The 17395-nt window shown below is 32.1% G+C and overlaps 2 protein-coding genes across 2 annotated transcripts; both read right to left on the minus strand.

The window, feature by feature from the left end:
* Positions 1–2592: 2592 nt before the first annotated feature.
* On the minus strand, positions 2593–3510 carry LOC100526947 (uncharacterized). The gene is given in 2 exon segments (NM_001249431.2): positions 2593–3057; positions 3219–3510. Coding segments are annotated over 2 exon segments (300 nt in total). The 5' UTR covers positions 3444–3510; the 3' UTR covers positions 2593–2982.
* Positions 3511–12912: 9402 nt separating this feature from the next.
* Positions 12913–14405, minus strand: LOC102670153 (serine/threonine-protein phosphatase 7 long form homolog). Its single transcript, XM_041006777.1, has 5 exons — positions 14146–14405; positions 13954–14038; positions 13829–13876; positions 13472–13753; positions 12913–13389 (listed from the first exon to the last, which is right to left on the minus strand). The coding sequence occupies exons 1-5, from the start codon at positions 14403–14405 to the stop codon at positions 12913–12915; spliced, it is 1152 nt and encodes a 383-aa protein (XP_040862711.1).
* Positions 14406–17395: the final 2990 nt, after the last annotated feature.

Genomic DNA, 17395 nt, shown 5'->3' on the forward strand with positions numbered 1-17395 from the left:
ACATTGCCCACTTCATCGCTACTGTCTACGATTTATCACTAGCTATGACATATGATGCAGACTAATACACGTGCAATCTTGCCTTCTTTCATCCTTTTCCTGAAAGCTTGGTCCATTCATGGTCACTACTTTACTTGGTATTAGTATTTCGTTTTATTTGAAGTTGGATCAAGTCTAAGCCACCCAACATAAAGTTTGCCAGTACTAATGATTACGCCCTAGCTATCAGTCAATTAATTTACTATTAATCAATCACATGTGATCTTGAAGACAGGCCAAATTAGCTGTTAGATAGATAAACTGGCAGCAGATTCTAGCCCACATAACGTACTTAATTAAGCACGTCCTGCATTCGCATCTTCAATTCCCATTTGATGAAAAATTAGGAGAGCATAACTTTTGATCGGAAGTCGTTGTAAAACATATATACATGTGACCCCTTTCTCTCCTTAACGAACTATATAACCATCCCTTTCTTAATATAATCAATTCAAATTGTTTAAATACGGTTGCAGTCTATGCAAACAGAAGACTGCTATTGTGCTGCTAACGAGAAACTGTTACATACTTTAAGAACACTAGTACAATGTTCCGATTAATATTCAACTTTTTTTGTTTTTTTTACTATAAAAATGTTTTTCACACATTTGCATGTATTATAAAAATTCTTATATAACAATACCAAACGGAGTCACTAAGCATTTTTTTTTATAACAAAAGGCATAAAAATAGAAGATTTAAATTTGTCAAAGACACAAATAAACAATTTTTTTATAGGGATCAAAAGCAGAAAAGGCATATTTGTAGGACTAGAAAACATATTTGAATTAACTATAGATTTTCTTTTATAAATTAATTTGATTTACATACACTGTCAGAGGGAAATACTTACGCTATCAATAATCTTTTTGATACATAATAATCTATTATTATGATAAATTACATTTACAGTAAAAAACTATTATGAGCATTTATAAATTTAATGAAAGCACCGACCAACGAAAATTGTTTGATGAGCATTTATAAATTTAATTTTGATGTAAAATTGAATTTGAAGTAATTTATTTTTGGAAAATTTTATATTGAGGACACTAAAACTTCAAATTCTCACCTTAATTACCTCAAGGATATTTTTTAAAATTATTATTTAGACATACTTTTAGTAACAAATTTGATTATAAAAAGCTACAGCTAGATATGACTGTTTTCCATAAAATCATGTTTGCCATTTTCAGGAACAAGTTTGGGAGTGTGTGTGTGTATATAAAAAGGCTTATAGTTTCTACATTAAATTTTTTTTTTTGTTGTTTCTAATTCCCTGCAGGGAAAGATAAGGTGATTGAATCAAATTCACGACAATTTAGCTCATTATTATTTGGAGTATGAGGTAAGCTTTTACTTGGCACTCTCTCCCTCCTCCTCCCCTATTTCCAAGAGTGAAATTAAAAGGACATGGAAGAAAACAAAAGGAGAAGGAAACTTTGAACATGAAAAGCTAGCTGAAGTGCATGGTTACTTCGGAGAAACAACAAAGCTTCAATGTAATAGGTGTATATATATATATATATATATATATATATATATATATATATATACACACACGTTTTTCTCATATCATTAAACCAAACGAGATCAGACTAAGAGCACTATATTTTGGATATGCCCATAAACGTGTTAAACAGATGGTATATATGCACTATAAAAAGAAAAATTATAAATATATCCTTCATCTCACTTTTCACTCATTTTCTTTCTATATCTTTCTCTACACTGTACTATGAAATGAAGAAGAATTATAAACATATACTTTCTTCCTTCTCATTTTCATATATATGCCATGTTCTTTTCTCCCTCTCTTTTCTATTATATCACTTATCACATTTATTATTATTTTTTTACCTTTTCTTTTTTCTTCAAATCTCTATCACTTTTTCAACTCAATCGACCCAAAAATGGATCGAGTTGACGTTTATTACAATTCAAAATTGATTAGCCAAGAACATTAATGTTAGTTTCCACCAAATAAAATTAAGAGCTCAATCAATCGCCACAATCCCCCAAGGAAGGGTTAAGCATAACACATACTTTTTATACAGTAAATAAAACACATAATCTGGAGGGGAAAAAATGAGGGAGATCGATGAGTGATTCCAGTATACCAGTTTTCTTTATGAAATAAATGATAGGGGAGTAAATCTGAACTAAAAGGAAACACCTACACTTAGAGTACAGTTTTAAGCTAGTAACCAAATCCAAAGCTTTTTCAACTTCTAATTTTTGCAGTAGTTGTATTGAGAGCAAGAGTAAACTATATTATTAATTAGATCACTTAATAAAGTTGTTTGTCGCTAAAGAATACTATCTTAATTGGCCAACATATATACTCCATAAGAACCAACCCCTGATCTTAAAACATGGAATTAAATCAGTCTGCTATTCAATCAGAAAGCTATGAGAATGAATGATTAAATCTCTAGCTAGCTTTTTACTATAATTTAATGTAAAGCATTCTTAATAGAAAAAAAGTTCCGTGTCAACTGAATATAAATATTAGCGATCGATGTTAGAAGATCAGCCAATTAACACAAAACTGAAATGAAATTAGATAACTTGTATTATTTGTTTGAAGTACGTACAACTAAAAAATAACAACAACACTCTCAACATTCAATTCAAACTGATTTAACCACGTCCCAGAGAAAGCACACACACCACTGGTTTATTTTTCAGTCATATCACCCGCATATTATCCACTTGTATTTAATTTGGGTTTTAGATTTAAACTGATCCTTGCTAATCCAACAAAGGGAAAACTTAATCCCTTGTTTGATTTATCTATTGGTTTCTTTTTTCATTCTAAAATCAAACTATAAGTGATTCACTCAAACGTCACACAAATATTATATATAGTTACAATAAGCAGTATCGATTCTCCTTGTCAGAGAATAACACCAATATCAATGAATGTCGGAGAAAGAAACATCACTTATCTCCAAACAAGTATCCAAGCGATGAATGACCACCAGGTACCGATTTGACTTTTGTTGACGGACGATCCTGAAACATATATATATATATATATATATATATATATATATATAGAGAGAGAGAGAGAGAGAGAGAGAGAGAGAGAGAGAGAGAGAAATTTATATTAACAGATAACTAATTAAGATCACAATTAAAATAATATGAAATATAGTCATAGAATTGAAGCTTACAGTTACAATGTTTCCCAAGTGGTGACCTTGAGATCGGTTATTTGAGACAACAAGTTGGGTGTTAGAAGGAGCAACAGCGTGAGGGGGCGCGGCGTTGTCGATGTCAATGCCATAGGGTGGTAATGGAGCTGTCTTTGTGGGCAGAGGCTGATTTGGCTTCTCTTCTGACCCAAATAGGTACCCCAACGAGCTCTGTCCACCACCTGAACTTTCACCTCTACTCATGGTGCGATTCTGATCAGCTTCAAGATCTATATGCGACTTAATTGCAAATCTAGCCAATTAATATTTCACTCATAACATTAACCCTAGCTAGATATATATGTACATCTATATATACCCGCTGCTTTTGTTGTCTGCTTCATTAAGCAAAGTATGCAAATACTTAAATACAGTAAAATATAATGGTGCGGATAATATGATAATGCACTGTACCTAATCAGTCATTATTGCCTTGATAAATTTAAAGTGTAGTACTTATAGTATGTAGTAGTTTACATTATTCCCTTACTAGAAGGAGTAAGTGGGTTAAGAAATAATGTGGACCGCCAACCATACCATTCAATTCGTTTTCTCCATCCGTGACAATATAATTTCCCAGTTGACTATAACATATTCATAAGGTAGGGATTTTAAGACTGCTTTAATCTTTATATTAAAGATGCTTTTTCTTACAGCCGAAAGAATCAAAGTGTTTGGACTAGGGACATTTTTTTTTAAGTAGTGCATCCGAACCAGTAGTAGTCTCAGTTGATTTCAAGAAAATTATAATGTTAATTACTTAGCTACACTTTTCCCTTCAGCAACCTAATCAGTTCCATATATATATATATATATATATATATATATATATATATATATATAAGCAATTACTTAGCTTAGCCTTTTTTTAAATTAAATTTCGTCAAAATCAATATTACGGATATAAAGTTGTAAAGACTTGACTGTATAATCAGAAGTAGATTGCAAAACCACCTCTACAATTGTATTTGAGAATATATAAAACGATTTTACCGCTACTATCTCTTTATTCAGTTCATACATTAATTATTTATGTTGGAGTTAAAGTGTGGAGGATAAAGTCACATTGATTAAAAATAAATAAACTGAATAATATATAAATGAAAAATCCAGAAATTATTTCTAGATATTTGTATTGTCACTCTACAATAAATCCAACACCATCTTTTCTTTTAGTGGAGAAATTATTAGGTGGTATTATCATGTCGTTTATGATTTCAATCAATAATCATATAATATATAAGTAATTTTATATTTTAAATTGATTAAGATAATTTTTAACAAATAACACAATAAATTCTTGTTGGGTAGTTATTGAATATATTTTTAATTTAATGAATGTGTTTTTGTTTGTCTACCTATCACATAATTATTAATTGAAATCATGAATCCATGCTGATTTTGGATCACATAATAATTTCTTTTGGTAGTGAGAGGGGAGAAGGTGATGTCAAGTTAATTGTGGAGTGATAATACTAGTATCTAAAAGCTTTAAGGAAATTCACGTTTGAACGGAGATTGTTGGAATATAAATAAGAAGTTTGAGAAAAAAAAAATACTTACTTTATTTAAAGATGTATTTTTTTATAATAAAAATGATCCCTCAAGTCAATTAACATATATACAACATTGCTGCCTAAATATTTATTTTATACACAAATAATCAAACTTATAAATTATCAATCGTTAAAAGATAAGAAGAATAATGTTAAAGTTGAAGCTTCGTGATTCACTTCAGGCGGACTGGCAGTAGGTTAAGTGTCAAATATCGCGTAACCTTTCATTTATAATATAGACCCACACCATCCCTTAATCGTTCATTTTTTTTTACCCTTTTTTTCACTAAGGGAAAAGTTGAGGTGGTACTCTCCATGGACGATATACTTTCAAACACAGCTTGATGTCAAATAAGATATAATTAAAAACAATAAATTTTAATTAGAGAAGGATTTGTAATCTTTGCAGAAATAAAAGAGTATTCTGAATATATAGTTGCTTAATTATTAAGTTAAATGATTTTTCGATGAGTCCTACATTTCACTCATACGTAAGAGTTTTTGTTATTTTTTCCTTAATCGTAAACATTAGATGAGTATTCAATAATATATTTTTATTGTGTAACGCTGCTTATATAAATAATAATATTTGTATAAGCAATATCATTTCATTTGTTCCAATGATAAAAAATGTTAAAATAATATTTTTTTAAATTTAAATAATTCATATAAACAATAACTTTAAAGTTACTATGATAATTTCATGTTTAGAGAGAAAGGGTAAAATAATACAAATGTTTTACACACGATTTCTTGATTTTTCTATAAGAAAATGGTGAATCTCGTGTAAGAACTAATTTTTATTTTTTCTGTGCAAAGGTGACACTGATTTTTTTACGTACACCAATTTTAAAAGAGCGATTTTTATATAGTGAATAAATATGTACTTATATGAAATAAATAAATAATCAATGTAGTTGCTGAGATCTTGCAATGCAATGGGGAGGTTTCTAAAATATGTATAATTTCTAAAAGAAGTTGATGATCATGCAATGCAAGATGCAAGTATGCAACACCAATAGCTCCATTTTGGGAAATTATCGTACGAAAGTTGTTCGTCGATTCAAAAAGTACAACAAAACCATAATAATATTTTTGGGCACTGTCGTACATGGTCTTTTACATCATTAGTTGAGACATAATTATATGTTTTTATTAATAACGATTAAAACAAATAATAACTACTTGTGTCTTTTAATTAAATCTTTTAGAATTCAAATCATAATTAATCATTAATTATGAAATAAATCATGTTAAGAGATAAATACTATTTTACATGCGCTCATTATTTTCTACAAATATTAATTAGACGAAGAATATATTTTATGATTTATTTGGTTGCATGTAGGAAATAGAAATAAAATAAAAAAGAAGTGAATTAAAATAGATGAAAGATAAAGTAAAATTAAAAATATTTTAGTTGAAAAGAAATAGAAAAAAACAAGGGAGAAATAATACTATAAATATCATCGTTTTCAAAAAGTTTATATTCACTTTTCACTCACATAACAAACCCTATTATTTTCATCCTCTTTCCCTTTCTAATTTCTCACCAACCAAAGAGAGGGTTAATATAAATAAGTATTTGTATAGTTATAACTAAATAGAGATGATTTTGACTTCTGCATAATCCTTTATATATATATATATATATATATATATATATATATATATATTCTTAAAATTATTATTTGAAAGCTTAAGTAAATCAATCCTAAATAAATAGATAAAATCGAAGAAATAATGGGTGGCTGTAAAGTAGAAGACATAAAGAGTGAAATAATGGCATTGATAGCTTGTTGTTGCACTTGAATATGGACCCGTTGATGAAAAAGGTGACAAGATAAAAGACGCTACAAAGCTCCATAGACAGAGTTCGGTTGGCGGGGATCTTCTAGGCCCCTGGAATCCTTCGCAAGTTAAGCCACCCAAAACTCAACTTCAAGTTAATCTCATTCAATATGATATCTAAATTTGTATATATCAATATATTAGTTTTTTTTTTACTTTAATTACTAAAATAATTATTTAGAAAAGTGAATCTTGGTTATGTCAGTGTTTTAAAAAAATTTCGTTAAATTAATCTTTATAAATATCATTTATTTTTATTCATCAATATTAGTCTCTGCCAGGAACAAATTTTTGTTCATTTTTAGTCCCTCTTAGCAAATATAAAAATAAAAAAGAGGGTGCAATCACTACATAATGTATTGATGGCCCGAAAAATACCCACGTTGCAAATTGTTGAGATTTGGGCATACTTTTATTCCAAAGCGTAGGACTAAGCATACCACTGATGATGTTTTCAGCCCAAACTACCAACACAAATATACAGCTGTTTACAAAGCCCATATATAATATGCCATAGGCGTAAGCCATTGACACCCTCTGTTTGACCTCTGCACTCCATGCTATTTTTTTATTATTAAAATACTTTTTACATAAACTAGTTTCTATTGGATTTGATTACACAACAAAAATTTGTTGTTTTTATGCCGAAAAAATTGGTATACAATGCGGCAATAAAAAAACAAACCTAAATGTTCATGCAACTATCCCAACTCAACCATGAGGCCAATCTTAGTGGACATTAAAAAATATAATTTATATAATAATTAATTTGCTTACTCTAATAAATAAAATTGATAACTCTAATAAATAATTTATATAATAATTAATTTAGTACATCATAGTCCAGGGATTGCTTGTGGCATGCAAGAATTTTATTTGATAGTTAATATCAATAAAATGATTTTCATTTCTCTTCTTTAGAGACTAAATCAGTGCTATTATCGATTGCTGAATTTTCTCTTTCGAAATGATATTATACTATACATGCTTTATCAAAAATAGTTACTCCAGTACACTTTATCCTGATATGTATTGGATTATGCTGTTAAAATCAATTTGTTATGTGATCATACTTGTTGCAAAAATCAATATGTAGATGTGTCTATTGCCGTTTACAAAAACCTCTGGCTGAATTTTTCCTATGTTTTAGTTGTTCTGATTTTTTTTTATTCTTACCATGGAATTTTTCATAAATCTAAAGCATGTTTTCTTCAATCATTGCAGGGACGCCATGGTAGCTATAGAATACATGCGTGGACCTTTTGCACTTGCATTGCTGCCTGCAAAATGCAGGTTCTGGCAAATATACTCGATTGATGGATCGCATATTCACATTCACGGGTAGTGTCTAATGCCTTTAATTTTTATATTGTATTGAATACGTTAAGTTGATTTTTTATTCTTGGACTTCATCTATTTTTTAATTTTTCGTTTTCTCTTAGAGTGGGGAGACTTGTAAATGTAAGAAAAATTATTAATGAAATGAATACTTGAAACAGGTTTATTGGCGACTTTAACACCTAAGAAACAAGAGAAGAATGAAGCTGACGAAACAGGGCTAGCTACTAAAGAGATGATTGACCCAATAGTCGTATATAGCAGGCTTCCACCTCTTATAGGACCGTTGCTTTGCTCTCTCGTTGTTAGAAACATGGTGGAACCGTGGCTCTGATGAAGATGGCAAGTGATGTGATGAAATAGTCTGATCCTTACTTGAAGAAAGAAGCCCCATAGCTTTATGTAGCCTTCTAGGGGTGGATGAAGCCAAGGCGCAACAAATATATTGTAAACTCTCAATATCCTTGTTAGTATTACATTAGGACTTCTTAAGAACCCTACAAGAGCACGCACTGTACATGTTAGTATATGTTAACGGTAATTTTGAGATTGTTAGAAGGAAATGTAAATTATAGGAATTACGACTGACACTCGGTTACTTTTGGAAAGTCGTCAAATATTGAAGTCACGTTTTTCAATAGGGTCTCGATTTCTCAAGAGAAAACGCCAATTGAACATATCCAAACGAAAAGAAGAGTACCATAGGATTATCAGATATTGATGATTGTGCATAAAGGAAGGGGAAAAAAAATCAAGATGCTTTCATTATCATAAAAATCAAAATACTTAGCGTTTTCGGAGTTTTACCAAAACTATGCTTCCTGGTTTGATAGGTGATTCAATTAATACCTCAGCGTTCTTGAATATACTTTTATTGTGAGCATATGTTTAACACAAATCAGACTGTTGGGAATTTAATCGTTTTGCTACGTACCAGATGACCAGGTTCTTTCCTAATTTTGGTAACTTGATGAGGGTGCAACCTCTGGTGAATGGGATCTGTTTCTCGTTCCAATCTGCCATACCAATTGTAACCAAGGCCTTGATAATTTGTTTCTTAATTAAGAAACACCGAACAATAAGGAGAACATTGATGAATCTAGGAAAGAAATATGACCCAAGGGGCAGCTAGCTACAGCAGTTAAATCATCTCCCCCGTATATATGTTTGACTTTGAATGCCACATTCCGGTCCATGCAATGAGTGAGCCTCTTTGTGATGTTGGAGTTTATTCCCAGCCAATGGCATGAAGCTCGATCAGGTTGGTAATTTGACTACAGCATCCATTCACTAGCAATGGCAACTCGCTGACACTAATATATTCTGCCTATATGACTTACTTGCGCAGAAGAGCAAATAACTTGTCTAGCTTTAACCAAAGAATCAGTCCCTAGTTTGCTTAGCTACTCCATTTGTTTTGCTGTTTCTGGCTTCGCATGAGATCCAAGAATATTCTTATCTCATCTCTTAGTCGGGTTTGGAATTATTCAACTATTATTTTACCTGGTGTATTTTGATTTGCAAACTTCTCATCCTTTTCTCTCAACATTGCTGCTACTTAATATGCATAGCTCATTGCCTCGACTCAAAACATTAATTGGACTTAGTCTAACATGCTAAGTGTTGACTGAAGTCCACACCACTAACCATCCATGCGTAAGATTTCTACAATTGTGAAAACTAAAACACACAACAACCCAGAGTAAACCACTAAAAAAAAAACCAACCTAGAGCAAAGTTACATTGCCGTTATACCAAAACAGAGTAACATTACCACTGAAAGGCTTTAGGCAATGCGCCAAGCAATTTAGCCTATTTCGAATTCCTATATGCAATCAACTTCACAGTGTTGGACAATCATTTATTATATATCGTTACTTATGCACAATAAACTTCATTTGTATTTTCTTATAAAAAATGTATTTGATAATTTCAAACAAACATAACCTTCTTCGGGTTTTTCTTGTACTGGCTGAAATTATAATCGTATTTATTATTAATAAGAACTATTATAAATAATTTCAGTTAAAGAGCCTTATTTCCAGTATGGAACAACAATTTGATAAAAAAAATTATAAGGACAACAAAAAATATTTACATTTCTTTTTATTCTTTTTTGTTTGCCTAAATAAGTAAAAATATTAATGATTTCTCTATTTTTTATTTATCTAAATAAGATGTTTTTTAGTTTATTGCTCTACCTTATTCATTTTGATCACCCAAACAATTCCTTATTTTCGAAAACATAATTTTTATTTTTAAAATTTAAATAGAAACTGATTGTTGAATTTCTGTCTGGTTGCTGTATATTTGTCAAAAACATAGCAGTCAGTCATATAATTATTTATTTACTTCCATATTCATTGTCTTGGGAGCAAGTGCATTATGAGAAGTCACGTCCAAATGTTCTAAAGCAATTAATGGAGTAGAACATATATAGGCAAATTCTATCCGTCCATGTCCTTGTGTCTAACCAAGCAGGAGGCAGACCTGAATCTTCCACATTATTATTATATATAGAACTGGGTCAACCACGACAAAAAAGACTAATTCAACACATATCAAACAGAAACAGTGAGGAATTAAGATATATGAGCGTATAATAATATTTGCTTGACCTGCAGACTCTAATTAATATTTAATAATAATAGCTTTCTAATTTACACTGAAAATGAGGACAGCGACTAAAAAATGCAACATGCTCCCTGAATGCCACCCAATAGCCATTGGTGTATGAAATGTTAACAAACGTATCCGCGACAAAAATCATTCGTACTGGTGCAGCAGATATCGCACGTGTTCATCGCTCATACTGGTGAAGGCTGAAAACAACAATACTCCATCTCTGATGATTTATTTTTGGTTCACTGAAAATCAAAACTATTGTCATGCGTTGAGATGAAAGGAATCTTGTAGGGTAACACAGATTAGCTGGCATGCTCCCTAACTCCCACCAGCGAGACAGAGCTGCTTCACCCTCTTTTCCAATCACTCGCCCACGGGTCTCACCACCTAAATATAATAAATTTTCCAGGGTTCTATATAAACTCATACGTACCATACATTCCTCATAATTATCCCGGGTGTTGAGAAAAACACTTGCTACCTACATTAATTCAAAAGATATATATCAGTTTGTTTGAAAGAATGGGTCGTGTTTCAGCTGCAGAATTTGCCAACAGGAACAGGTTTAGAAGCCAAAAGCCACTTCCAAAACGAGGGCAGATAAAGTCCAAGATAGCAGCCAATGCTTTTCATTCTATCATATCTGTCATTTCCAGAGCCTCTTCGTCGGGCTTGAATTCTCCAAGGAAAAACTAGCTAGTCGCTTCAACCAGGATTATTTCTTATTGAACTACTCCATCTAGCTGTTCATGTTCCTATGTAATTCGTATTCCCTTTTACTTAGCGCTCCTCCTACTTTTTTTTATTATTATTATTTATTGTTTTCTTCTTAGTTAGCTACCTCAAGTTTTGGATGTTATGTAAAGTGCCAAAGGAAATTTTGTCCATTTCGTCGCTATATATATATATATGTGTGTGCATAATCTAATTATTCATTAGTTAATATTATACCATTGTTCCGGTAAAAAAAAAAAAAACCTCCAAGCAAGTCTAGATTAGGGGTGTGAAAAAAATTGATTTGGATCAAATTGTAATCAAACCTAAATTCAATTCACTTTTTCTCTAACTAGTTAAAAAAAAGTATACTAATTTATAAAACAAATTCAGAAAAATAGTTCAAAAATTAGTTTAAAAACCAGTTTGAAACTAGTTCGACTAATTAAAAATTAGTTTAGTTTAGAATCAATTTTTTTAAAACTAATTCAATTTTGAATCACTTTCTAAGTTTAATTATTTAAATATAAAATTGAAGCGATTAAAACAGTTCAATTTGATTTGATTTTTTTACTTAACTGATTTCTGCACACCTCTAGATGAACAACTGTCTCAAGAGAAATTACAAAATGAATTTAATATATTGTGATAAGTTGGTTTGAACCATAGATCTAAAATGGATATAACCGGGCCTAAAATAAAATCGGAAGAGCGCACCGTCAAGGTTAATTATCTAGAAGGATCAATGCACTGCTGCGTGTAAAAAGAAAAAATGTTGGTAATTTGCAAACTATTAAAAAAAATTAAAAAAATGTGGTGTGACCATCCGGATAAGAAAAAAAAAAGAACAAGAAAACTGAATTCTAAGGAATATGGATATTGGTTCGTGCATGGTATTGTAGAGCCTTTTAATTTATTTGGGTCTATGGACATGGGTGAGCCCGGTTACTCCATCTTCCACTCAGGCCCACACTAGGAAAAAATAGGCCCATGTTAAACTTTTTGAGGGTAGGAACTAGGAAGAAAGAGGCACTGATGCCTAAATCTGAGACACATTTACGTGAGTCTCAACTCTCAAGAGTCAAGACTTTATTTTCTTTGTCTGCGAATCATAATAGGGTGCACAAATTAGCAAACACAACATACAGTTTCATTAACAATATTGTAGGTGGTGAAAATTCTCGTAATTATATGTTAGTCCCTGTAATGTTTCTCTAGATAAAAGGTAAAATAAATACTGTTTTGTATATAAGTATATTATTGGTGCTCTGCTTCTACCTCATCTGTTGAGAAGGTTGACTTACTTATCTAAGTACACTTTTCCAGCTTCGACGCATGTGGTGAGGAAGAAGTTGTGTGAGAATAAGATTAAAGATTTCATATTATATTAACTTGGGATCATGGTGGATCCTCAGCCTCACATAAGCTTATGGTGTGGCTCATGTTCTTGGTTTCCCTCACCTACATGGTTTACACTCTCAAACTGGTCTCCACGTCCACATCATCAAGCACGTGCAACCACGCGCCTTTCATCATCAACCACCTATTCCCAATAAGTCATTCATGTCGGGTATATTTCCAGGTACATTTCACGGATCACCAAGTGAGGCATTTGGGGTCGGTAGTTCATTATTTTGGGTGAATGAAGGAGTCCCCCCTGAAGGAGGAGAGGATCCAAATATGTCTGTCATACTGTACCCTGGTTGGAAATCATGTGGGTATGAATACATCGGCGCCATCTGCGATGGTTCTTGGGTGAATACCGGCGGTGTGTAATACATTCCATGTTCTCGTTCTGGCATCGGAGGCAAACTGTACGGTGCTGCATCCACAGTTTGCCGACGTCGCCCTAAGCCTCGAGTCTCCACACTTCGCTGTAGTATATTAAACTGCTGATGTTCAAATTGTGGCTGAGAAGGGGGAGCATCTTGATGTGCCTCAAGTATCCTATCCTCTTCTTCAGATATAAGAGTGATCTTCTCGATACATGGCAGTAAATCGTCAAAAGTACAAACCCTTCTCCCAACAGGCGACACCATAAAATGTAGTGTTTCCGCGATTTCACCCTGCATAAAAAAATAAAGGAATAGTTATTAAAATAATCTTCAACGCAACATTATTTTCTAAATTATAATGAACAATTTATACCAATAGTCCTCTTCTTGCATGTTTTGGGTCGACATAAACTTTTGTCTTACGCCTGTACCACCTCATATATTCAGAGTTCAGACTAAGGGTCCCTGTTTGTGGCGGCGTTTGTTCTACTCTCTTTTCATAGCGACTATTCCATTCATTAAGCGCGGGTTGCATTAGTCGCATCCAATTTCTTCCTTCTTTTCCCTTTAAGGTCAAGTCATGTATGTTTTCGGGTTGCATTACTGGGCCCGGAATAGGTTGTTGCATTCCAAACTGTCGCATGACTCTATCCGGCTGGTGCCATTCCACTTTTTGAAAACAAATAAGTGGTACGATACATGTCCATAATACAGACCCAATAAAATAAACTTGACTCAAATTCATTTCCACATGTCCAGCATAAGGGACCCAAACAAACTGCATATAAAAGTTAAATTTAATAAATTAAGTAACAATTACAACATCATTTAATAAACAAATGTCAAAATTATTACCTCGTCGCGTTTCATGACATCTAATTTACGACGAAACTCAAGTAAATTGTCATTGCCTATGTGATGCAATTCACCTCCCAACCATCTTCACAAAAAACCAAATAACAAAATAAGATGTTACGTATAATAATGATTAACATTAAGCAACCATATTTATTAATTATCAATTCAAAATATTAAAGGAAAGTATACATGTAAGCAAGTGGCGCGTTTTGTTGTTGTGGAGGAATAACTGACGGGGCTAACGTTGGGCATCGTTCCCATGCCCATAACTGAATCAAGAGAGTGAAACCGCCTATTGATTTAGCATGATAGTCTGTTGCGATGCACATCTCTCTATAAAGGTTCCCCAGAAGAGCAGCTCCCCATGCATAAGTGCTGCACTCTCTAAGGTCTCTCAAAAATTGCAAATATCTCATTGGCACCCTTTTGCTGCTTTTGTCAACAAACATCACGCCTCATATGAATCTTAAGATCCAAGCTCGAGCAAATCTTTCAAGCCCTTGTTGGTTGCCTATGAAATCATTAATATTTGCAAATTGAGAAGTCAGCCAACTCAATAAAAGTGAGTTCCCGTCAACTGCATCATCGTCAGGCATGACACCCAATAATTCATGGCACAACTCAAACCAATCAATATTTGTATTGCCGGTTAAAGGTCTTCCATCCACAGAAATACCAAGTAGCACAGAAACATCTTGAAGTGTGATAGTTGCCTCGCCACACTTCAAATGAAATGTATGTGTTTCTGGTCTCCACCTTTCAATAAAAGCATTAACTAATGCTCCATTTATCTTCAATTGCGCCAATTTCATTATCGGGTACAAACCCGAAACTTGTAATAAAGGAATAATTTACTCGGGTAGTGCTTCTCTATGATTATACAGTGGTGTAGCTCGTCGAATTTTTAACGTCCTTCGATTAGCACCATTCCAAATATGTTGTGATATATGGCTTTTTTGCATCCACAGTAAATCATCCTCTAATGGTCCAGATGCCACGTCATAATGATTAGATGATGACAAACTTGCCATATTAAAACTCCTGTATAACAAGAAAAAAAATTTATAATCACACATATCATAAATAATTAATAATAAATTACAGTATATTTAAATACATTTTAAATACGTACGCAAACAATATTTTAAAAAAATACATAATTTAAATTTTAGAAATGAACACATAATTTAAGTAAATGAATTATAATGACACACACACACACACACACACATATATATATATATATATATATATATAGCAGCAATTTCAGCAATTTTTTTTCTTAATTTTAAATTTTTATTTTAAAAGTTATTAATTATAATTTAGAGTTTAATTTTAATTTTAATTTTAAACTATTGATATATTGTATCAAACTCAATATGCCTTTCTTTTTTAAATACGCTCAATAGCAATATTATAGTAATATTTATTATTAATTTTAATTAAAATTATATTCTACAAATTAAAATTATCAACCCAACATACAATTGCAAATAACATCAATTATAACTAATATAATTAAATATTAACAAAAATAATAATATATATCAATTTAAACTGCCTATCTATCATAAAAAAATATATATAACAAAGCATTAAAAATATAACACACTATCAAACTAATAATAATTATCTCTACAAATAAATTCACTAAAAAATATAAATTGCCTATATGCAAAATATATATATATATATATATATATATATATATATATATATATATATATATATATATTAAAATATAACAATTTATATAGTATTTAAATAACAATATTATTATCTATAATTATCTTCAACAATAATTAACAATTTTTTATTATTATAAAATCAAAAAACAAAGCACTAAAAATATATATCAATTTAAACTGCTTTATCTACCTATAAAAAAATATATAACAAACCACTAAAAATGTAACACACTATCAAACTAATAATAATTACCTCTACAAATAAATCTACTAAAAAATATAAACTGCCTATTTGCAAAAAAAAAAATTAAAATATAACAATTTATATACATTAAATAAATTAAAAATACAAAATAAAAACTAACCAATCAAACAGGAGAAGGGAAACCTGTAAACAGGGGGAGAAGCCTTGCTGCAAATATATATATATATATATAATATAAAAATTTATATAATTTAAATAAACAAAAAAAAAAACAAAACCTGTTGGAGAGGGGGGGAACTTCAGGGGAAGAAGGGGACTGCTTGGGTGGTGGTGGGGTTTGGGGGGGTGGGGGGACCATTTAAGGCGCCTCGACGCGCTTGAGGCCAGGGCACGAACCGAGGCGCCTCGGGCAGGGCACGAGTCAACGCACCTGCATGCAGGGCGCGACCCTTAGCGCCTGCATGCAGGGCGCGACCGTACGCGCCTGGTTGCAGGGCGCGACCAGCCCCTGTCACCACCGCCTGCCACCACCTGCAACGAACGCCACGTGTTGCGTTCCTCCGGTAAGCGCCCCTTAGGTAAGCGCCTTCAACCACCAGAACAACACCCCAAGGTAAATAAGAATGGAACAGACTCATTATGGTAAATTTTTTGTAAAAGTGACCTACAATGGTGATTTTGCCGAGAGAGGAGTGATAAATGTGATGTCAAATGAAAAATGTAGAGATAAAAAAAAAAAAAGTTAAGAAATGCGAAAAATTATACATAAGAAAGTAAGAACTCTTTGGAATCAATTTACCAAAATGGATCAGTCACCATACCAAACTCCATACATGCAGCTAAAGGAGATTCTATAATGTCATTGTCAGTTGTCAGAATCCGTACGTCGTCTTTCATTCTTTATGATCACACGTGATGTTCACAGAGTGTCTAGACAACAGAAAATTTAAAACTAAAATTCACGTTTTTCGTTTATTTGGCCTCTATCTTACAAAAAAACAAGAATCCAGTATCTAACATTTGGTGGCAGAATAATAAGGGCAAAATCTTCTCCATACAATAAATGATGACTTGGGGACCAAAAAGATGCTTCTCCATGTGTAAATATATATACCCACAGACAGTCCCACACACATACACCCGAGGAAAAAGGCCGCGCCTTGTACTCTTTCTTTCACTGGTTTGTTTCTTCCACTTCGTCTCTGTTGGTATGGATTCATGCATATAGATAATTACGTAACAGGAAAATACTTAGCTTATATAAATTCATCCGGCCCGAACCTACATATTAATATAAAATAAAAGAAAATGAGTGTACTTCATTTTATACTTATCATTTAGTTACAAACCGGGGTATATATACATCCAGTACATAGCATTTTTTGTTCTGTTACTAAACCCTTCACCATTATTACAATACCAAAAAAGAAATGTACGGACGTAAATACTTATCCATCGATCTCTGGTTCTCTGATGGGTGCTTGCGTTTCTGTTCTTCATTTTTAACACACGAGTTGCATTCATAAGAGAACAGATAAGGGTGATA

This window comes from Glycine max, chromosome 11 (assembly GCF_000004515.6).
Source record: "Glycine max cultivar Williams 82 chromosome 11, Glycine_max_v4.0, whole genome shotgun sequence".
NCBI lineage: Eukaryota > Viridiplantae > Streptophyta > Magnoliopsida > Fabales > Fabaceae > Glycine > Glycine max.

What these genes read in the sequence shown, in the direction of transcription:
- LOC102670153 (XM_041006777.1), bottom strand. Translation starts at nt 14,405, where the DNA reads ATGTTTGTTGACAAAAGCAGCAAAAGGGTGCCAATGAGATATTTGCAA. An exon ending in ATGTCATGAAACGCGACGAG is followed by an intron (nt 13,877 to 13,953) that starts GTAATAATTTTG and finishes TTTTATATGCAG; the next exon opens with TTTGTTTGGGTCCCTTATGC. An exon ending in ATGCAAGAAGAGGACTATTG is followed by an intron (nt 13,390 to 13,471) that starts GTATAAATTGTT and finishes TTTTTTATGCAG; the next exon opens with GGTGAAATCGCGGAAACACT.